At 38.0% G+C, this 24,535-nt stretch overlaps 1 protein-coding gene across 28 annotated transcripts in view; it reads left to right on the top strand.

The window, feature by feature from the left end:
- Positions 1–24,535, top strand: part of SCAPER (S-phase cyclin A associated protein in the ER) — a 555,380-nt gene that overhangs the window by 380,568 nt on the left and 150,277 nt on the right. For 20 of the 28 annotated variants that reach the window (XM_063716003.1, XM_063715996.1, XM_063715995.1 and 17 more), the window contains 2 exons: positions 4,912–5,010; positions 13,107–13,222. In XM_063716003.1, coding sequence (XP_063572073.1) covers positions 4,912–5,010; positions 13,107–13,222 — 215 coding nt within the window. 28 annotated transcript variants of the gene reach the window in all.

Genomic DNA, 24,535 nt, shown 5'->3' with positions numbered 1-24,535 from the left:
GTACCAATATAATTTCTTAGTTTTGATAAACATACCATGGTTATATAAGATGTTAATATGGGGCAGGCACGGTGGCTTACGCTTGTAATTCCAGCACTTTGGGAGGCCGAGGCGGGTGGATCACTTGAGGTCAGGAGTTTGAGACCAGCTTGGCCAATATGGTGAAACCCCATCTCTACTAAAAATACAAAAAAATTAGCCGGGTGTAGTGGCACATGCCTGTAGTCCCAGCTACCTGGGAGGCTGAAGCAGGAGAATGGCTTGAACCCGGGAGGCGGAGGTTGCAGTGAGCCAAGATCACGCCACTGCACTCCAGCCTGGGTGACAGAGCAAGACTCCATCTTTAAAAAAAAAAAAAAAAAAAAAGATGTTAATACAAAGGAAAGCTCGACTAAGGCATATAGGAAATCTCTACTGTCCTTGCAACACTTCTATAAATCTAAAATTACTTGAAAATAAAAAGTTTTAAAAATATATTTTTAAAAGTAGATGTATATATATGTATATAGTAAAATATTGGGCTCTAAGTAGCCCAAGATTTTATAAATTTGGGCTATTTAGAGATAAGGGTGCCAAAAGTCAAACACATACTTGCAGTTACATGGAAGATTTTCCCACAACATTCTTGGTGTAAACCCATTACACACTCAGAAATCAGATAAACCTAGACTCAATCCCCAGCTCTGCTACCTCTAGCTTTGTACATTTGAGCAAGTAACTGATTGTTCTAAGACTGATTTCCTTATCTGTATAATGGGGCTGATGAGTCCTACCTCATAGGATTGTTGTGAGGACTTATATGTGAAGATAGCCCAGGGCCTGTTACATGGTAAGCCCTCGAAATGTTGCTCTCAGTAGCCCTCCAAGATGGTAATTTGATAAAAGTAAAATTTTGGTTCCTGTTTCCTCCTTAAGTTTGTTTTGACTCCCAAGAATTGCTTTCCCCCTCTGTCCTCAGGATATAGAAAGTTCTGGGTCACCAGCAATCCCATTACTTGGTGTATACCCGAAGGATTATAAATCATTCTACTATAAAGACACATGCACACATATGTTTATTGCAGCACTATTCACAATACCAAAGACTTGGAACCAACCCAAATGTCCATCAATGATAGACTGGATAAAGAAAATGTGCCACATATATACCATGGAATACTATGCAGCCATAAAAAAAGGATGAGTTCAGGTCCTTTACAGGGACATGGATGAAGCTGGAAACCATCATTCTCAGCAAAGTAACACAGGAACAGAAAACCAAACACTGCATGTTTTCACTCATAAATGGGAGTTGAACAATGAGAACACATGGACACAGGGAGGGAAACATCACGCACTGGGGCCAGTTGGGGGGTGGGGTGCTAGGGGAGGGATAGCATTAAGAGAAATACCTAATGCAGATGACAGGTTGATGGGTGCAGCAAACTACCATGGCACTTGTATACCCATGTAACAAACCTGCACGTTCTGCACGTGTATCCCAGAACTTAAAGTATAATTTAAAAATTTTTTTAAAAGAATATATTTAAAAAAAAAAAAAAAAAAGAAAGTTCTGAGTCCTGGGTCACTACTTTCCCTAAGAATAACGCAAAAAAAACTGATGCCAAGATGAGTAAGACGTGATGATTGACAAAGGCCCTGTGGTTGGCCTTCACATCTCTGGTCTCTCCTTTCCCTCTTTCCCTTCAGGCAGGCCTAACAGTAGGGCCTGCCTCCTCTGTCAGCACAGACAAAGGACCAGTAACGTTTTCCAAAGTTTCTAGCTTACTTGTACCTTACCTTGACTTTTCCAAGGCTGTGGGATTCTAAGCCTTTTCTTTCTCATTGATGGGCTGTCTTTCCTCTTAAGGGAATTTCTGATGTCAGAGCCCCAGAAATTAAATTAATTGTAACTTTATTCTTTGATTCAGCAAATATTTATTGAATACCTACTTTTTGCTAGACCCAATATAAACATAATTCCAGCTGTTAGAGACCTCACAATCTAGTTTGTGATGAAGTAAACAGATACTGTAATCATTATGATTTAGTTTACAACCAAATAAATAGAAAAATCAGTAAAGAAGCAAAAGTGTTATGATGGAGAGAAAATAGAAATTGCCACCTCTGAGAAAGGCCTCTGAGCTCTAAGGTCCTGCCTCCTGGGAGCTGCTGGACCCATTAGAGTTTGTCCATGTTACTGGCTCTTGTCCATATAACCCATTTGCCCAAAGCAAATTTTCTTTGCCCTCATAGTCCCAAGTTTCTTTTACCTTCAAACTTTAAAACATTCAGGATACTTGAGATACAGGGGCAAGGAAAAAAGGAAGTGCTGTGTTAAGACTCATAAGGTTCTGCTGTAAACCAGTGGGTAGACCTGGAAGTTGAAAATGGTTGGCGTATAAAGAAGTTGTACAAGGAACATCATATATACAGTCTTGACTTAGGTCCTTTGTCTTTTAATTTGAGAGCATAGTAGCTCAGAAAACTGTCCACATTGACACCAGTTGTGTTCTAAAGAATTAGTCAAAGGAATCATTTCTTCTATGAGCATCTTTGTATATCCACTCGTTATAACATTTATCTCACTATATTGCATTTATCTATTTGTAAGTCTACTGCTTACTAGACTATGAGTGCTGGTCCTGGCCCAGTGCCTCCCACTTGGCAGCTTTAGAGAACTTGAGGGTAAGGAAGATCAAAATAACTATCATGAGCTTTGTTGGATTGCAGTAATGAACTCTTCATACTAATCTTTGGTCATCTATCTCACAACAGCTTAAAAAGAAAGACAAAGACCACTCAGGTCTTGTGGTCTGCTTCTGTCCTTCAGTTACTGCACCCACCCTCTCTCACTCACTCTGCTCTTTCCTTCCTTAGTCCAAATGGGTCAGAAATGGCACAGTTCAGCTCCCTCAGGGAGCATCTTCCAAAGAGTCCAACTTCTAATTAACATCGCAAAGGAATTGTTCCTCTGATACTGAGAAAGCTTTTCTAGCCTCTTAGCCCCACTTACCGTATTGCCTAAGCCTTCAAACCGTAGCTTTTTACTCTTTTTGGCATCACCTTCCCACAGTATGTTTTTGTTCTTGTAACATCCTTGACCCCAAAACCTAGTACTCTCAGTGTTAGTGCCTACAGCTGAAAAGCTGAGCATAGATATTTATGTAGATTATAGGAATATAAAGAAGCCAGCAGTTAGGAAGCTTGTAAGGGAAAAAAAACACAGAACAAGGAGCATCATCTCATTGTGCTTGCTTCTTTTAAACTAACATTAACAGACAAGGATACTAGAAAAGTGGAAATGATGTCTTTTAAGTGTCAGTAAAGTTTTCCATGTTGGGAAAAACGACCATAAAAATTTTCACTTCAGGACCTTCTCATCTCTATAAATTAGGCTACTGAGTTCTAAATTTATGGACTTGCCAAAACCTACTTGTATTTTCTCTAAACAGGTCTTAAGGTGCCACAGATGCTCAGAACAGATCTAGCCTATACTGCTAATGAACACGCAAACAGTTTTCCCCATCTGCCACCTCTGTCTAAAAAGCTTTGAAGGCCTTCCTCCGTGATCACAAAGAACATAATTATTGTCTACAGAAAAGTCAAGTACAAAGGCCACTAGCCTTTGCAGGCTGCCAAAGATTAACAGCTGCCTCTTCTTTGATTGGGAGAGGTAATAACAGTTACTCTAGTTAATAATTGGATGGATTCCCTGGCTGTGTAATTCAGATTGAGACTGTCATTTTTTGCTGGCCTTTAGCTAAGTGGGGTTATTAGAATGGAGCCACTAATCCTATTAGTCAGTTGTCAGTCTCACAGTGGGTGAGAGCAGGGGAAGGCAGAGCTTTTAAGGTATTATGCCAGGTACATAAGGGAAGCCACACGTCTTATCTTTAAAGGTATGTTTTTCTCAATCAAATCAGAATTACCAAGCTTTCTGTGAAAGTTTTTTCCAGTTTCATATGTCTGAATGCGGAGAATTCGAAAAGGGGTAAAAGGGAATTCACCTTTCTAGAATGAGATATTTTCAATCACTGAAAAAAACTTTGCTTGATACCTGCAGTGTGTGCATCCTGTGCTTGGCCCTGGGTAGGAACACAGACATAGGAGAGTTTAGGCTTTACAGTCTACTACATGGACACAAATAACTTTGCATAAAGTAGAAAGTGGTAAGGGCCACACAAAACAATACAGTTAAATGTACAGAGAGCTTTGATTTTAGTTGAGGGGATCTGAGTGACTTAACAGAAGAAGCAACATTTGATCTTGGTCTTAAGGGATTGGGAGAGCATTTGAACACTACAAGTTGGAAAGGTGGCAGTTTGAATGGAGAAGATAATTATGGTTAAGGATTTTTAGTGTACTTGCTTTTTCTGGATGCTAAGAGGGATAGAGACAAGTATAAAATGGTGTATCTGAAGAGCATCCAGTCTTATTATTATGGTATTAAGCCATCCAGAAATGTAATCAGAGCACTGTATAAGAAGTGCCAAGTGATTGGCACAGGAAGTTAGTGTGGTATGAAAAGAGAGGAACAAGAGATGGGGAAGCTTTCTGTGTTAAGTCTACCTAGATTTGTATGAGGATTATTTTCTTTTTAGATTTGCATATAAGGTATTTAACGCCACATGTTTGCAAAGGTTTTTTTCTCTCTTAGTTTTAATATTTGGTTGGTTCATCATTGAGACAGCTTGATTTTCCCTTTCTGTCTCTATGAGATGAAGAAGTCATCTCTAATATCACAGGATTGTTTCATCCATCTTTATGTATAAGCTGTTAGGGAATGGGATCCAGTGAGCAGTATTTCTCCTTGTTATATTTAACATGCCTCTATGTTGTGTTAATCTATCATATCTCACAGGACATTTTTACTATCTGAAATAAGTCCTTTCACTTGTTCATTCTTTTGTCCCATCACTTATCTATCAGGTATTTACCATTCCTGCTCTGTGCCAGGACTGGGGCTGCAAAGATGAGTCAGATGCCACTCTTGAGGAGCTTGCAGACAAGAGAGAATGGGGCCATGAGGTACGGCAGAGGTAATGGATGAATAGGGCTTGATGTGGGACATGAAGAACTTAGGATGATACGGAGCAGTGTTTCTATCTGGCCATGCTCCATGGAAGAGAGTCCCGAGGTGGCTTGTTGCATCTTTAATCCAGAAGTACACATTAACCAGAATCTTCCTTAGCTCCAGATGGAGATTTGGGAGATTTTTTTATTTCACAGTTGATTTTGCTTTTTGCTTTTTTTTTTTTTGAGAAGCTGCAAATAATAAACTAAAACTTCGGTTTCCAATAGTACATTAGTAAAAAGTTGACTCTGAATGGCCTTTATCTTCCTGAAATTTGTTTATTTGGTCCTGTTTAATATCTGTTAGAGCTTGTGTCTTAGGTTTTTCAAGAGGTCGCATCCATGTTGTTGGCATTGCAGAAAAGGCTTTGAGGGTTTTTTGGAGGGTTTTTTTTAAGGCATAGATGTATACATTAAAATGATCTGCTTTTACTCAGTCCTTTTCCCCTCCACTTCTGCAGTGCTGACCCAGTTTCCTCCCATTGTGGAGGGTCTGCAGGAACAGCAGTGGTGCTGCTTGGTTTCCCTGTGGACAGACTGATCAACCGGTGTTTCTGCTTGGCTTAAAGTACTCTATGCCCTGTTTTTGAGTTGAGAGATGTCAGTACATAAAGGCTTTACACTAAAATGGAATACGAGAGGAGAGTTTAGTTCCTTTCTTGGTGGTTGTTAAGGAAGTTCAGGGCGAACATGTCCTTCAGTCTTGGAAAACTGAATCTCATTCTTTGGTCATGAAGCTCATTTCCAGTGAAAAACTATTCTGTGTGGCAAACATAATAACAAGAATGGAGGATTTCATCCTGCAATCATACTAGAGAAATTATTGTTTGTGTTTTAGCAGTTAAAACCATGTATAATGGGGCTGGACATGGTGGCTTCATGCCTGCAATCCCAGCACTTTGGGAGGCCGAGGCAGGTGGATCACCTGAGGTCAGGAGTTCGAGACTGGCCTGACCAACATGGTGAAACCCTGTCTCTACTAAAAAAAAATACAAAAATTAGCCGGGCATGTTGTCAGGTGCCTGTAATCCCAGCTACCCAGGAGGCTGAGGTAGGAGAATCACTTGAACTCAGGAGGCAGAGGTTGCAGTGAGCCAAGATCGCGCCATTGCACCCCAGCCTGGGTGACAGAGCAAGACTCTTGTCTCAAAAAAAAAAAAAATATATACACACACACACACACACACACACACACACACTATATATATATATATATATAGTAAGAGTATCTTTGTCAGCCTTCCTTCTCATTCAGCAACCATTGTTGAGCAATTACTGAGTGCAGTCCCCTGTGCTAAGTCTTTGGGATATGATGATGAAGCAGACATGGTCTCTGACATCAGCAAGCTCAGAGTTTAGTGGAGATACAAAGATGGAAAAACTAGAGGATCATCCTTCCTGAAAAGGAACAGTTTATGCCAAAGCACAAAGGCATGAAAAAGTAGGGGTTATATAAGGAATTTGGTTACAAGGGAGGAAGGATCCTGGCAGGGAAGGAGGCTTTTGGAGAGGGATCATTCTAAGGTCCATGGATCTCATTCTGTAGACTGTGAAGAAGTTGTCCCTGGAGTGTTTTAAGCAAAGAGTGATGTAATGACATTTACTCTTTAGGGTATTTCTTGAGTGTGTATCCAGGGCAGGATTACTCAAACAGAGTCCAGAAGCCAGTGCCAGGCCACTGTTATGAAACATAATGAGATAAATACACAAATCAAGAGTAAATTTTGCAAGTTGACAGAGTAATTTTATGTCTTTTTGCATCTACTATTTTATTTATTTATTTTTATTTCCATAGGTTTTTGGGGAACAGGTGGTATTTGGTTACATGAGTAGGTTGTTTAGTGGTGATTTGTGAGATTTTGGTGCACCCATCTCCCCAGCAGTATACACTGAACCCAATTTGTAGTCTTTTATCCCTCACCCTCTTCCTACCCTTTCCCCCTGAGTCCCCAGAGTTCATTGTATCATTCTTATGCCTTTGCATCCTCATAGCTTAGCTCCCACTTATGAGTGAGAACATACAATGTTTGGTTTTCCATTCCTGAGTTACTTCACTTAAAATAATAGTCTCCAATCCCATCCAGGTTGCTGCAAATGCCATTAATTCATTCCTTTTAATGGCTGAGTAGTATTCCATACACACACACACACACACACACACACACACACACACCAGTTTCTTTATCCACTTGTTGATTGATGGGCATTTGGGTTGGTTCCACATTTTTGCAATCACGAATTGTGCTGCTATAAACATGCGTGAGCAAATATCTTTTTTGTATAATGACTTCTTTTTCTCTGGGTAGATGCCCAGTAGTGGAATTGCTGGATCAAATGGTACTTCTACTTTTAGTTCTTTAAGGAATCTCCACACTGTTTTCCTAGTTTACATTCCCACCAGCAATGTAGAAGTGTTCCCTTTTCACTGCATCCACACCAACATCTATTTTTTTAATAGCCATTCTTGCTGGAGTAAGGTGGTATCACATTGTGGTTTTGATTTGCATTTCCCTGATCATTAGTAATGTTGAACATTTTTTCATATGTTTGCTGGCCATTTGCATATGTTCTTTTGAGAATTGTCTATTCATGTCCTCAGCCTATGTTTTGATGGGATTGTTTGTTTGTTGTTGTTGTTTGCTAATTTTTCTTGCTAATTTGAGTTCCTTGTAGTTTCTAGATATTAGTCCTTTGTTGGATGTATAGATTGTGAAGATTTTTTTTCCCACTCTGTGAGTTGTCTGTTTATTCTGCTGACTGTTCCTTTGCCATGCAAAAGCTCTTTAGTTTAATTAAATTCCAGCTATTTGTCTTTGTTTTTATTGCATTTGCTTTTGGGTTCTTGGTCATGAAATCTTTGCCTAAGCCAATGTCTAGAAGGGTTTTTCTGATATTATCTTCTAGAATTTTTATAGTTTCAGGCCTTAGATTTAAGTCCTTGATCCATCTGGAGTTGATTTTTGTATAAGGTGAGAGATGAGGATCCAGTTTCATTCTCCTACATGTGGCTTGCCAATTATCCCAGCACCATTTGTTGAATATGGTGTCCTTTGCCCACTTTATGTTTTTTGTTTGCTTTGTTGAAGACCAGTTGGCTGTTAAGTATTTGGGTTTATTTCTGGGTTCTCTGTTCTGTTCCCTTGGTCTGTGTGCCCATTTTTATACCAGTACCATGCTGTTTTGGTGACTGTGGCCTTATAGTATAGTTTGAAATCAGGTTATGTGATGCCTCCAGATTTGTTCTTTTTGCTTAGTCTTGCTTGGGCTATGCAGGCTCTTTTTTGGTTCCATATGAATTTTAGGATTGTTTTCTCTAGTTCTGTGAAGAATGATGGTAGCATTTTGATGGGAATTGCATTGAATTTTTAGAGTGCCTTTGGCAATGTGGTTATTTTCACACTATTTTAAAATGTGGCCTTCTACTTAGTACATTTTTTCCCATTTGTTCAGTACTTCATCTGTATTGTATTTCACAAAAGTGTCAGCCTATAACGGAGTAAAAATTTTAAAAACAAAAAATTGGCTTTTATTCGATAGAGTTTGGGAAGCAGTGCTCTAGCAAATGGGCTGGTTAGGGTAAGCTTGGACCCAAAGATACTAATTAGGAGGTTGCTATAATACCTCAAACAAGATACCATGAGAACCTAACTAGACATGGTCCTGACATGGTAATCAACAGTAGGCATGGATAGAAGAGGCAAGAAGTGTAACAGAAGTAGAATTTTCAGAATTTGGAGGCTGAATCAGTGTGAAAGCTGAAGAAGAGGGGATAATCTAAAGAAGCAAATGTTCTTTTGAGAATCTACTAAAAATTGGACCCTTGCCTTACGCATTACTATGAGCTTCTCCATCCCTGTTTCACAGAGATGTTTCATTTATTTTTTAATATGGTTATGATTTTTAATGTTTTAAAATATTTTATCTGGAATCCTTATTTGTTTTACATATAAGAAAGGAGGTGTGTGTATGTGTTTACATCCCCATCTTGACCCTCTACCATTTTCCCTACACTTGAGGTGTTTCCACAGTTGCCTAGGCTTGGTGTAAAACTACTGGTAGGATAGCCAGTCTTTACCAAATTAAATCCAGAAAATATTTATACATACTATATGATCTAATTTATATGAAAATCTATGGTAGACAACCCTAACTTATGGTACTATGAAACAAATCAGTTGTCGCTTCAGGGAGGAAGGATTGACCATAGAAGGAGCATGAGGGAACATTCTGGGGTGAGAGAAATGGATGTGTCTTGATAAGCATTTGTCAAGTTTGATTGAACAGTATATTTAAGATCTGAGCCTTTCACCCAGTTATAAAATATAGCTGAATTAAATTTTTAAAATCACGAACAGCCAATAAACATAAGATGTTCAACCTCCCTGGTCATCAGGAAACAGCAAATAAAACCTCAAAAAAATGCCAGTACACACCCATTACAATGACTAAAGTTAAAAAGACTGGTAAAACCAATTTTGAGTGAGAATGTGGAATAACTGAAATTAACACTATACCACAAATATCGTTTGAAATATTTTAGAAAGCTGTTTGGCCATAGCTACTAAAACTGAACCTATGCATATTCTGTGACCCAGCAGTTCTACTTCTAGATATGCCCAGTATAGCTGCATATCACATGTGCCAAATACATGTGCACAAATGTTTAAAGGAGCGTTGTCCAAAGTGTCAAAGTAGAAACAAGCTAAATGTCAATCAGCAGTGAAACATTTAAATAAGTGGATATAGAATAATATCCAGAAAATATACAGCAAAGAAAATGAATGAAATACTGCTACAGGCAGCAACATGAATGAATTTAGAAATAAACAATCAACCCAAAAAAGCTAGACACATTTGGGTAAAGTGTGATATAGATATGAAAAGAAGGCAAAATGAATTTATGAGTTTAAAAGTCAGGATAACCTTTACATTTTGGGACAAGGAAGAGATAGTGAATAAGATGGGCACAAGGGATACCAAGGCACGCTACAAAGCTTTGTATTTTAATTTTGGAGTTGTCACACAATGTGTTCAATTTGTTTTAACGCATCCAGCTGTACAATTATGATTAGTGCACTTTTCTTTGTGTATATATGATAATACAGAGCTAATTATTCTAAATATATTGACATCCTAGCATAAACAGAGGGAGTAACAACAGCATTACAGTATTAAGTAAATTACTAAGTACCTGGATTTTGCAGGTTTTGATTATTAGTTTTATTGCAAAGAAATATTTTTCCATTAATAACAAAATTATTAATTTTAATCTTAAATGTATGAGTCTTGTCTAGCTTTCACAATGAACTTATAGTCACAAAATGTATTTTATTGTGCACAAAGAGCAATTGAATGATTAAGATAAGCATTTGATTACACTGCTAAACTCTAGACATGTACTGGAGACAATAATTGATACCTCATTAATGCTCAGAACACCAGGAGAATCAGGCAAATATGTTTGACAGAGCTTATGTATACTAATATCTCCTCCCCACTCCCTTTTCAAAAAAAACCTCAGTATTTCAACATTTCAAGGCTGTGGAATGCTATTAGAAGAAATATAAGGTGGTGATGTAATAGAGGTGTTGTATTCGTTGCTTGGGGCTGCCATAACAAAGTGCCACAGACTGGGTTGGTTAAACAACAGAAATTGATTTTCCCTCAGTTATAGATGCTTGAAGTCCAAGATCAAGGTGTCAACAGGTTTGGTTTCTCCTGACACCTCTCTCCTTGGCTCATGGATGGCCACGTCTTGCTGTGTTCTCATGCGGCTTCTTGACTGTGCAGATGTAACCCCGGTGTCTCTTTCTCCTCTTATAAGAACACCAGTCATATTGGACCAGAGTCTACTCTAACAGCCTCACTTTTAACTTAGTTACCACTTTAAAGATCTCTTCAAATACAGTTGCATTCTGAAATACTGGGTGTTGGGACCTCCACATATGAATTTTGAGGGGGGCACAATTCAAGTCACAATAGATTGCTATCTTATTTTTTACATATATGTTGTATTGATTCTGCCTATGCTTAAAAACATTCAGTGTAGCATAGAATTACTCTTCTCTTCCCCATGCCAAAGAAATGCAAATAACTTGGAAATGTTATTTCCCATAAGAATTATATACAGATCATAAATTGCATAGAAATAATCTAGGTTTAGTTCTAAAATTGTTAGTTAATGTTCTCCCAAAATAGCTGAAATGGTATTTTTTAAAAAGGATACAGCTAAAATGATTAGATATTACATTATCTTTTATTGCTGAAGACAAATATTCTAGTAGAGGGAATCTTTGTGGAAGTCTATATTGTTAGGTGGTAATTAAGATTACAATGTGATAAAGATGTGATTTTTAAGTAAGTATTGCTAAAATATATATATAATTTTTTTCCTTTGCCTGGAGTGCTTCTTCTCTTCCCACTTTCTTTTACTTGTCTTAAAACTTCAATTTTCTCAGAGAAGCCTATCCTGACCCTTTCCCCATTATATAGTTGATTCCCCCATTATTCTCATAGAGAACCTTTTATCTTTCAAGGTACTTAAAATTAAAATCACCTTATTTATAACTATCCGATTAGTGTTGGTCCTAGCCACTCATTTTTTTTCTAATTTTCAATTTTTGTGGGTACATAGTTTATATATGTATTTATGGTATACATGAGATGTTTTGATATAGGCATACAATGCTTAATAATCACATCAGAGTAAATGGGGTATCCATCACCTAAAGCATTCATTTTTTGTGTTACAAACAATCCAACTGTATTCTTTTAGTTATTTGTAAATGAACAATTAAATTATTATTGATTGTATTCACCCTGTTGGGCTATCAAGTACTAGGTCTTATTCTTTCTGACTATTGTTTTGTACCCATTAACTACCCTCACTTCCTTCCCCACTACCCTGTCCCCCCCACTACCCTTCTCAGTCTCTGGTACCCATCCTTCCATTCTCTATCTCCATGAGTTCAATTGTTTTAATGTTTAGCTCCCACAAATAAATGAGCACATGTGAAGTTTGTCTTACTTCGCCTGGCTCATTTCACTTAACATAAGGACCTCCACTTCCATCTATGTTGTTGCAAATAACAGGATCTCATTCCTTTTTATGGCTGAGTAGTACTCCATTCTGTATATGTACTACGTTTTCTTTATCCACTCATCTCCTGATGGACACTTAGATTGCTTCCAGTTCTTGGCTATATTGTGAATAGTGCTGTAGTAAATATGGGAGAGCAGATATCTCTTAGATATATGGATCTCCTTTCTTTTGGGCATATACCTACCAGTGGAATTGCTGGGTCATATGGCAGCTCTGTTTTTAGTTTTTTGAAAAATCTCCAAACTATTCTCCGTAGTGGTTGTAGTAATTTGCATTCCCACCAACAGTGTATGAGAGTTCCCTTTTCTCCATATCCTCACCAGCATTTGTTATTACCTGTCTTTGGATAAAAGCCATTTTAACTGGGGTGAGATGATATCTCATTGTAGTTTGATTTGCATTTCTCTAATGATCAGTGATGTTGAGCACCTTTTCCTGTGCCTGTTTGTCATTTGTATGTCTTCTCCTGAGAAATGTCTATTCAGATTTTTTGCCCATTTTAAAATTGGATTATTATATTTTTTTCCTACAGAATTGTTTGAGCTCTTATATATTCTGGTTGCTAATCCCTTGTCAGATAGATAGTTTGTAAATATTTTCTCGCATTCTGTGGGTTGTCTCTTTGCTTGGTGGATTGTTTCCTTTGCTGCGCAGAAGCTTTTTAACTTGACGTGATCCCACTTGTCCATTTTTGCTTTGGTTGCCTGTGCTTGCCATCTACCAATTTTAAGCTTCATGGAGGACAGCAACCATGTATTTTTATGCTCACTCCTTTTGACCTATATTTCCTAGTACTGAACAATTAGCAGTGAGTAGCATTCAACAAATATTTATAAAATAATATTTGTAGAATAGTTGAACCATCAGCATGTTTCAGACTACAGATATCATTTGGTTATAGTTTAATGCCTGGGAAATTGGACTAACTTCTGTTTGTATTTCTGTCTAGAATGTGGCAGATCAGATTGCATTTCAAGCTGCTGGTGGATTAACAGCCCTTGAACACATCCTTCAAGTAGTAGTCCCAGCCACAAATGTGAACACAGTTTTAAGAATTCCTCCTAAGTAAGTATAGTTTCTTAATCTATTTTTTACGTTTCATTTGTGAGTCATTTCTGCCCTATGGTTTCCATATGGAGAACCACAAGAAAATTGTATGCGTATTCAGGGTTGAATACCAAAAGCTTACACTCCCCATTAGGGAGAAAAACAGAGGTGCTCAACGTCACTTACAAACTCAAATTGAGCCTAAAAAGCCTTATAAAGGAAATCTCTTTGGTCTGTGATGTGCTCTAATCTGAAATCAGAAGAATTGATGAACTCTTGAGCAATTCTAACTGCTTCCAAAAATTGAGCACAAATAAATAATAGCAACAGAAAGCTAGCTTATTGTGTTACATGTGAAAAAAGAGGTGAGTAAGTACATTAACAAAAGTCTGAGCTGTGAAATTTCAAGAAGTTCCTACCATACAGGAAGAGCAGTCAGAGGCGAAGAGTGCCATAGTCTAGCGTCCCAGCCAAATGGCTGGGAACTGAATTGCACATTGGTCTTTAACGGTAAATTGCTTTCCTGTTCTCTTAAGTCCCCCTTTAGTCCCTGGCCACCTAGGGTATAGCAGCAATGTTATTTCAGAAGTATTGTGTTCCTGGGTTGTAACGTCTGCAGTTCCTGGGTATTTTGTGGAGACTCTTATTTACAGAGTTTAAATAAGAGGTTTTAATAAAAGTTCATTTAGGCGGGACGCAATGGCTCACATCTATAATCCCAGCACTTTGGGAGGTCAAGGCAGGAGGATCACTTGAGGCCAGAAGTTTGAGACTAGCCTGGGCAATGTAGCGAGACCCCATCTCTACAAAACATTAACAAATTTAGCCAGGCATAGTGGCGCACACCTGTAGTCCCAGCTACTCAGGAGGCTAAGAGAGGAAGGATCACTTGAGCCCAGGAGGTCAAGGCTGCTGTGAACCATGATTGCATCACCACATTCTAGTCTGGGCAACAGAGCAAGACCCTGTCCCAAAAAGAAAAAAAAAAAGTAAATGCTTCATTTGTCCATTGGATACAACAGGAAAAAAAAATCCAAGAGTATGTTATCTTTTTTTACTTAGAGGCATTTGTATTAAAAAGAAATAGCATTGGCTTTGGAGTAGGACAAACCTGGGTCCTAGTTTTACCTCTGCCAGGCTACTAGCTAAGAAAATTTGAGTGAGTACCTTAATTTCATTGCATCTGTTTCCTTATTTGGAAAAATAGATGTAATCATATTCACCTCGTGGTGCTACTATGGGACCAGTTGAAATAACATATATGAGACCTCTTTGTAAACTGTTAAGTGTTCATTATAATGTATATTTGTATATTATAATGTAAAGTTACATTATAAATGTTAAGTGAGAGTTTAGACAGTGCTAGCTACCTGACATGAGATATTTCTAAGTACAAGCTTTTGACATTAAAGATAATTTGGATTCCTTTCCTCTATTCACAAAGATTAATGAAGAATGGTATAGGTATTCTTTAAGTCAGGAAATCTTTCTATGGAGCAGAAAACTCCCCATCAGGCATGTTATAGCATGTATAGTGGTTTTTATAACCCAGAAGGGTTGCTATTCCTTATCAAAATGGTCTTTATTTACAGGGTGTTGTTGGGCAGGTTATCTTCACTTACTGTATGTTAATTGGCAGGGAGGAAGGTAGAAAGGAAGAAAGGAATGAAATGTAATAAATATTTGAAATAAGAAAGGAAGTGATTGATTCTTTGAGAGAGTGCTTTGATAACTGTTAATAATTTATATTGTTCATCTTAAATTCACCTGGAGGTTTTTTGTTTTGTTTTTGTTTTGTTTTGTCTTGTTTTCTGGTAGGCTTCAACGTGCATGACACTAAGCTCTCTGGTAACCTAGATTAAATGCCTATTTCCCAAAAGCTGCTATTGTCATTGTGACAGAGTATGTTGTTCTGGTGCTTATCTCTGCCTCTTGTTTAGGAAATGGAAGAGGCATCCACAGTTCCTATAAAGACGTAAGCAAGAATTAGCACACTCCCTTTGCAAAGGAGCTGTGGAATCTTGAGAGTCCAGACCAGTGCCCTGCAGCTGGTCAGCACTAGCTGACCCACAGGCTCAGGATTAAGAGCTTGTTCCTTCATCTCACTTTAGGCCAATAGATTTATGTTTTCTTTTCTTTTCTTTTTTTTTTTTTTTAATTATACTTTAAGTTCTAGGGTACATGTGCACAACGTGCAGGTTTGTTACATATGTATACATGTGCCATGTTGGTGTGCTGCACCCATTAACTCATCATTTACATTAGGTATATCCCCTAATGCTATCCCTCCCCACTCCTCCCACCCCACGACAGGCCCCAGTGTGTGATGTTCCCCACCCTGTGTCCAAGTGTTCTCATTGTTCAGTTCCCACCTATGAGTGAGAACATGTGGTGTTTGGTTTTCTATCCTTGCGATAGTTTGCTCAGAATGATGGTTTCCATCTTCATCCATGTCGCTACAAAGGACATGAACTCATCCTTTCTTATGGCTGCATAGTATTCCATGGTGTATATGTGCTACATTTTTCTTAATTCAGTCTATCATTGATGGACATTTGGGTTGGTTCCAAGAGACAGTGTGGTGATTCCTCAAGGATCTAGAACTAGAAATACCATTTGACCCAGCCATCCCATTACTGGCTGTATACCCAAAGGATTATAAATCATGCTGCTATAAAGACACATACACACGTATGTTTATTGCAGCACTATTTACAATAGATTTGTGTTTTCAACTAAGTGCTACTTATTGAGGGAGTCTAGCACCCAGAGCTGTGGGCATCCAGCATTGACTCTAAGATTCTTCTGTCCTGGGCACAGTCTCAATATCATAACTCTACTTTCTAAACCAGCTTCAATTTTCAGGGCTAAAGGATTAAAGTCATGAGAGTGTTATGCTGTTTACTCAGAGAACAGCAAGAGGAATTTTGTAACCACTTCAGATTTAAATGTAGAATAAGAGCATACTGGTGGACATGAGTCAGTGGCTTGCTTCAAAAAATACTCTTCCTCATTTTCCTTCCAATTGCTCTCCTGCACAAATCCCTGCCCAGGCCTTGGACTTTCCATAGTCCTTGGGCACTTCCTTTGTTCTCAGCCTGTCCAGAATCTTTCCATCCCTAGCGGGTTCCCACCCCTCGACTCCATGAACCTTTTGCCACCTTAGCCCTTGCTGTTTCCTGCCTCCTGTGGCATTTCATGGCTTTTACCTAAAGAGGCTAGTTTAGAATATCCTGTTTAATTTTTCTCAGTGATAAATAGCACAGGATTTGATAAGTTTAAGCCATTGTCACATAACAGTTACCCTGTTGAAACCTAGCATCCTATGGCCATAAACCTTATGTGTCACTGCTTCTGAAGCCCTGACTCTTTGTTAGTGGATAAACCAGCTTCCTGTCCTCTTTTCTTACCGTCCTGTTCATATCTCTTTTTACTTCACATAGTACCTCAGTAGTTGCATGTCTTGTTTGTCCTATAATTATTGCTAAGCAGCTACGTGTGAATGAATATTTGCTTCCAGAAGCTTTTTTTTTACGTGAAATAGAGAATTATACCTACTTCTGGAAATGTAACTTTTTGAAACCTTTCTGAGTCTGCAGTAGGTTGTTTTGCTCTTATCAGAACCAGGGAAAGGCCATAAAACTGCTTTAATTATTTTCAAGTTATCACTGAAAGGGCTTAGGTCAGGATGTGTTATTACAAAATCAATAATTTAAACAAATGTGCTCCAATAAAGTTGTTTTCAGTGCCAAGAAAGATCACCCTGAAACAAGGCAGTTTGTATCTCCTTTGGGGTAGACTAATGTTATTCTGCCTACAAACTTTTTTTTTTTTTTTTTTTTATACAGGGTTTTACTCTGTCACCCAGGCTGGAGTGCAGTGGCGCCATCTCGGCTCACTGCAACTTCCGCCTCCTGGGTTCAAGCGATTCTCATGCCTCAGCCTCCCGAGTAACTGGGATTACAAGCACACGCAACCATGCCCAGCTCATTTTTTCGTATTTTTATTAGAGACAGGGTTTCACCATGTTAGCCAGGATGGTCTTGAACTCCTGACCTCAAATGATCCTCCCACCTTGGCCTCCCCAACCTACAAACTTTTAATTGCAGAAAACAAGTACAGACAAATGAATGACATCTTCTAGCCTTTTTAAAACTTTAATAATAGTGGTTCATCGTAGCTTTTTAATATTTGAAAATAAATAGGAGTTTTCACTTTCTTTGAGCATAAAGAATGGCCCATGTTATGTAAATAAGATGAATCTGCTGTGACTAGAAGCAGCTGTACCAAAACTTTGTGTTGCCTTTTTAAGGTATATGTACTTAGTAGCAATGGTAATTAAAGTGAGAGGTGGCACTAAACTGGCCCTCCACATCGCCAAGCCCTTTCCAGGTAGCAGTAGATGTTCATAATTCACAAGGCAACCAGCAAACCTCTTGGGCCACCAAAAAGAGTCTGCCCCAGGTTGTCTTTTACTTACTTAAGATTCATAATTTCTGATAGTTACACAAGGACCAGGGGCCAAATAGTAAACTCTGAGCTACTTTAGGTTGTTCTGTTGGGGAACTAACCAGGTGCCTTTCTTCTCTGTCAGCCTTGCTTATCTCTTCATCGTCCCTGTGGACACAGTTTTTCATATAGAAGTACACTCATCAACACAAAGCAAAGCAGACAGCATGGTATAGTGAAAAATGTGTAGGCTGTAGAGTCAGATCCAGGCTTAACTCTGCTTTTTACTGATTAGCTATATGACCTTGGGCCAAACTACTTGTTATAACAGAGCCTCAATTAAATGGTAAGACTAATGCCTACCTTATAGAACTGTTATGAGGATTAAAAGTGCATGTGTTTAAGTCCCTGCACAAAGAAAGCACTTAGTTATTTTCATTGTTTTTTTGTTGTAGTTATTGTTTTGACTCCATATTATACTGCGTAATTACTGAGCTTTAAATCCCTAAGTCTTTGTCACTGTGGCTTCTAAGAAGCCGTAATCTATTAATTTTATTGGGCATTTCTGTTTTTCACCCTAAATTCAAACTTCATCTTGGTAAATTTTAGCCCAGTCTGTCAAGATCGTGATGTGACCACTTATTCAGTTTCATTTTCCTTAACTTTGTGTCAGCCCGAAAGTTGATCTGTAGAACATTTGTGTCTTCATCTTATCACTGAAGAAAATATCAAACGGGTTAGAGAATAGTTCGGCTTAGCACTTTATTATGCGCTGCATTGCCAAGTACTCTGGCTGCTGTACTGTCATCTCCCCAAGTAGATTGTAAGTCCTTAGGATCATGAGACATAGTAAATGCATTATTTGTAAATCATAGGACATCATAGTCAATATTGTGTGACTATATGAATGAATTCTTTCTCCAACAGATGAAAGCAAAGCAGTAAAAGGGCATACTGCATCAAATACTGGACTCTATAGACTTACAATTTGATCTCATTTTTGCCAAATATGGCCCTTCTGATTTTGGCATTTGATTTCCATGTAGAGCTGTCAGGTATATTACATTTATTTAACAATCAGAGCATTTGGCATGTTTTCACCATTATCACACTATATAAATGAAGAAACCAAAGGTTTTAAAGACTGAATGATTTACCCTCCATCATCAGTTTAGCTGAGCTAGGTGTGAGCATTCTATTCTTCTTCTTCTCTGTTAGATGGATTTTAGGCAATGGCTTTAAGTCTGTCTTTAAACTTCCATGAGTTTTTGAATGTCATGTATCTGTGACTGTTGCTTACTCAAAAGGCCAAAGAGTATGCTAGAACTATATTCTTAAGGTCATTGTCCTTATCACAGTTTTAGAATAAGAGCATATCAGTAGGTATAAGATTGCCCCATTTTAAACTAATAGGAAAAATAATTCTTTTTTGTAAGGTATGCCTAGTTATTCATATCAAATAGATCAGTAAAGTTGCTTTTTATTTCTTTACAGTATATGCATTTATCTGCCTATAGTAAATCCGTCCTACTCAGGCCAAGCAATACTCATCAGATATACTTTTAAAAAATTTAGAATGATGTGAAATGGAGCTTTGTTCACTAGGAAGATCATTTACAACAAGATATCACAAATTTATTCTCCAAAGTAAAACTTGTGACTATACTTGGCAATATTGCATTTACCTGATCCTTTGAGTTGGTAAGGAGATACAAACTAACATTATTGTGTGCTTGGTGCCAAGCACTGTGCTAGATGCTCTGCACGTATTACCTTGTTTATTCCTCACAATCACCAGCAACCATGTATGTGGCTCACTGCCAGATGAAGGTTGGAAGCAGTCACATTGGGGTATGGCTACAACCTGACAGAGCTATGGTAACCCCTTTAAAAGCGTGTTTATTCTTTTCAAATAGCAGAAAGAATGTTCAGAGAGAACATTAGGAGAGAGAATGTTCAGAATTGCTCTCCCATGACTTATTGAGGTTTTGTCCCCAAAGGCTTCTGTTTCCCTCTCTTTGTGTTGTGTAGAGGCTGATGCAATTCCTCTTGTAATAGAGATATCTCATGGTGCTCCAGAAGCAGGTAAATAATCTAGGGCTTCCAGTCCTTAATCCCAGGAGACTATTTTCTAGCATTTTCCTTGTTTGGATCACTTGTGGGCATGGGAATGGGATTGCCATACCTAGGAACCATTTGAAATAGACCCTGTCCTCAGGGAACTTACAGTCATGGAAAATGAGACATATTAAACTCTAAATATTATTAGTAGTAGCCTACTGTGTTACCTTTGTGGAACAGCCACCCTGGTGGTATAACAGAAAACTCTTCATTAAAGGAATGTTTTGTTACATACGCCAGTATCTGTCAACTTAGTTTCCTGAGATGCCAGGCCTCATGTGCTTACTTCTTTTTTTTTTTTTTTTTTTTGAGGTGGAGTCTTGCTCCGTCACTAGGCTGGAGTGCAGTGGTGTGATCTCGGCTCACTGCAACCTCCGTTTCCCAGGTTCGAGCAATTCTCCTGCCTCAGCCTCCTGAGTAACTGGGATTACAGGCGCGTGCCGCCACACCCAGCTAATTTTTCTATTTTTAGTAGAGATGGGGTTTCACCATGTTGGTCAGGCTGGTCTCGATCTCGTGACCTCATGATCCACCCGCCTCGGCCTCCCAAAGTGCTGGGATTACAGGCGTGAGACACTGTGCCCGGCCATGTGCTTACTTCTTATTCCAGTCTCTTGACTCATTTGGCTGTTCTCTTTGGGACTCATCTACTATTAAGTCTTTGCCTTTGTGTCTTCAGTTTGCAACACAATCCAGACTCTCACAGTTTTTACTATGAGTTTCCTTCCTTGTTACCTTTTCTTCTTTCTTGTTGGCTTGCCATAATCACCTTCTCCCTTCCTATTTGTTGTGTCCTTCTTTTTTCAGTGTTTTGTGAATACTACTTGTTCTAGGCCTTACATCCATGCCTCGTCAGCTATGTTTTATGCTATCCATGTGGTGCTCCCCTCAATGGCCATAGCTGACTAAACTCTAAAGAGAGGACATCTGACTCAAGAGCAACCAATCTACAGACCAGCCAGCAAGATAGGATTTATAATCCAATACAAAAAGTTGAACTGGCTCAGTCAAGTTTCTTTCTCGGGAATTTGCAGTTGGGAAGTTGCAGAACTTCAAGTCATTTTTTTTCTTAGGTATTTGAATTTGAATAATCAGGTAGATTCACTTCTGGGATGGCCATTACAGGACTATGTGCATTCCAAGTTTTGCAGGACTAAGGAAGGCCGTTTTGGGAAAAAAAAGAGGAGACCAAAACTGCTTCATGGGACAGAAGGGGGCTGGAAATGAAAGCAGTCTAGTCCACAGAGCTAGCATTGTTCCAGCTCTCTTGAGGTATGGTTGTTCATTTTCTCCTGGACTTATGTGGAAGTTCCCAATAGCCTTACAATAAATGGCTCTTTTTACTTAAAATATTCTGAGTAAATTTTTGTTCCTTCCAACCAAATGAACCTGATACTTTCAAATACAAACATTAAAGATTATTTTAACACTAGATTGGCTTGAAAATATTTGACTTTGCTGTAGAGTCTTCCTTGTGACCTCATAGTTGTTTTTCAAAATTCTTCACATCAAGAAAGAATGAATAAATGCCCACCGTTTAAAGTAGGAATGAAGAGAGAAAGTATACTCTACAAGCTCTCTAGGGTACATTTCTTTATGAACATTAAATGCCGTTACTACAAGCTGGGACTGACTGAACTTTCCTTTTTTCTGTCAACCTCAGTTTGGATAATCTATATAGAAAATGACATTCATTAAACTTACTATCCCTAGGTCCTAAGGTAAACACACTTAAAAGGAACATACCTACAATGAAGAGCTTATCTTCAGAATCAAAGAAAAGAAAATATATTATGTATAGTTCTTTAAGAAAAATACAAGTTCTGTAAGAACAAAAACAGTACTGCTCATATTCTTTATAACCCTCAAATGTTACTTTCTAGGGGGACTTAGTGTCCCAGACTGGTTATCTCATCATTAACTTTATAATGAACACTTAATTTGAAACCCAAGAGCATTGTCTTATATTTACAAACAACTGAAAACTGTATGTCTTCAGACGCTACTCTCTCAGACTTGATCATAATGGGCTATAGTCCAGCTTTTTAATAAAAAAAAAAAAATAAGAAACTTAAACATTTCACCAATGATTTTCCTGAAATTAGAAGCCAGTTGCCTATTATGAAAGTGAGGTTAAGGTGTTCAGAAGGCATGCGATTATAAGAGCATACCCACATAGACCTCTTTTTTCCTTCCCTCTCTCCCTTCCCCCCTTCCACCTTTCATCTCTCTCTCTCATTGTCTCTGTGTGTGTGTGTGTGTGTGTGTGTGTCTCTCTCTCTCTCTCTCTTTCTTTTGCTTTCTTTCTCTTTCTCCCTCTCAAATCCTGGTAGCGTAATACAGCTCAGAACTTTAATCCTACAGCTACAAGATAAAGCTTTACTATATTATGCCTTTATTATTTACATTTAACAGTGCAGTTTCAACTGCTAAGAGGAAAAAACACAGTATTTGAGAAATATAAATGATCTTTTCTTAGTTAAGTCATTTTACAGTGCTGAACAGAATGAAGAAAATCATTGGTTTATATCATTTCAAAGCTATTTTGGAGTTGTGGTTTTGTTCCTCTCTGGAAAACCAAGAAGTATCTCCATATTATTCATCTACCCCAAACCCCAAAGAATGACATAGTCAAGTACCAGATGCACATTTTCAGAGCGTTGCATCGTCTTTTTTTTTTTTTTTTTTTTTTTTTGGAGACTGAGTCTTGCTCTGTTGCCTAGGCTGGAGAGCAGTGGCAAAATCTTGGCTCACTGCAACCTCCGCCTCCTGGGTTCAAGCAATTCTCCTGCCTCAGCCTCCCGAGTAGCTGGGATTACAGGCACGTGCCACCATGCCCAGCTAATTTTTGTATTTTTAGTAAAGACAGGGTCTCACCATGTTGGCCAGGCTGGTTTCGAACTCCTGACCTCAGGTGATCCACCTGCCTCATCCTCCCAAACTGCTGGGATTACAGGCGTGAGCCACCGTGCCTGGTCTGCATCATCTCTTATTCTTCTCTTCCTCACCAGTGAGAAATGCAAAACTTCATTCTGGATTGGGTTGTTGTTTTACCAGTGTCAATACTACTATTAGAGAGTGAACGTATTAAGAAAAAATTGCACTGGTAGGTGTTGGGTTCATATTTTCTGATAAAAGCCACAGTGTTGAGATTTTTTTTTAATATAACCCATCTATGCCATGGTAAGGCATTTGATTTCCATGTAGAGCTGTCAGGCATATTACATTTATTTAACAATCAGAGTATTTGGCATGTTTTCACCATTATCACACTATATAAATGAAGAAACCAAAGGTTTTAAAGACTGAATGATATATCCTCCATCATCAGTTTAGCTGAGCTACGTTTGAGCATCCTATTCTGGTCTTCCTTCTGTACCTTATTGCCTGCATGCTATCATCAGAGAGAAATATTATCAGTCTGCTAGTATTTGTTGAATTTCTTCTGTGATGAGTTTTGTCTTCAAAGAGCTTACATCATAGTTGAGAAGAGATATTCTCAACTATATTGATAAGATATTCTATACTACACAACAAAACAAATTATTTAAGGGTAAGCAAATAGTACTATTTGGTTCGAAGTTTGCGTCAATGAGCGTTCTTGGTTGGATCTCTTACAAAGTTAGTGTTTGCAGGGTGATGATAGCTGTACTTTTCTTTCTGATTTATGAACATAAAACTTTCACTATTTTAATAAAAGTAAAATATCATTTCATTGATATAAAAAAATGCTGTTATTCCTGTGAGTTGCTGGAGGATTGAGATATTGTGTAGTTGATTGGTTTTGGATTTTTGGCTTGGGTGTTTTTGTACTGGTTTATTGATGTGGGTATAGGAAATTATCTATGGAATCATTTTTCCCACCTAGCAGACTAGGGACCAAAGAGGAACTGACCTAACAGAAATTGAGAAAGGTGAACCAAAAACCACATGTAGCTGTTTGTATGTGTGAGACGAAATGTTCACGTAAGATCCAGCAATTAAGTCTAAAAATGAAATACAACATTTCTGTGTACTATAAACACTCTTTAAGGCTCAGATCAGCTGGCAAATGTGGAGTGAACTTATCATAGAATTTACTTCTTATAAGTAACAGATGAAGACATGGAATTGGAACCTATGTGTCACCTCCTGTGTCTACTACATCATAGACCCCCAATAAGCACTAATAAAAGAGTATTAGCCAGTTAGGGTAAAATGTATACTATGATCCATTGTTAATAAACAATTACTTATTTCTAGTCAGGATGATTTAATATAATTTTAAATATCTATTTTTAGATAAAAGTTTACTAAAAGTGAATAATTATCCCCAATAGACAATAAAAGTAAAAAATTATTTTGCAAGCTAATTAGCAATAGTGATTGATAAATACTATTCTCCATTTGACATATTGAGGCATTTTGTTTATGTCTCAAAAGGCTTTATAGAGATGGTTACAGTTGACAGCTGTTGTACCACTAATAAGATTAGAGTAAAGAAATTAGTTGTGTCAACTTTAATCTGCTATTTAACACTGCAAACCACCTGGGGTCTTCTCCAGAGGCAACATGTTTAATTGTGAATTTAAAATTACATAACCAGATCTTGCTTAAGAACATATCTACAGACTTACTAATCATAGTCATCTTGTTATTAACAAATTCAAGTTAACAGTAAAAATAATGCTCCAGCACTAGAGTTTAAAATTAATGAACTAATTTGATGCTCACCCTACTTTTTAAATTTATTATTGTAATCTTTGAAACATAACACTTTCT

This window comes from Pongo abelii, chromosome 16 (genome assembly GCF_028885655.2).
Source record: "Pongo abelii isolate AG06213 chromosome 16, NHGRI_mPonAbe1-v2.0_pri, whole genome shotgun sequence".
NCBI classification, from domain to species: domain Eukaryota; kingdom Metazoa; phylum Chordata; class Mammalia; order Primates; family Hominidae; genus Pongo; species Pongo abelii.
This window is presented reverse-complemented; position numbering and strand designations above follow the sequence as displayed.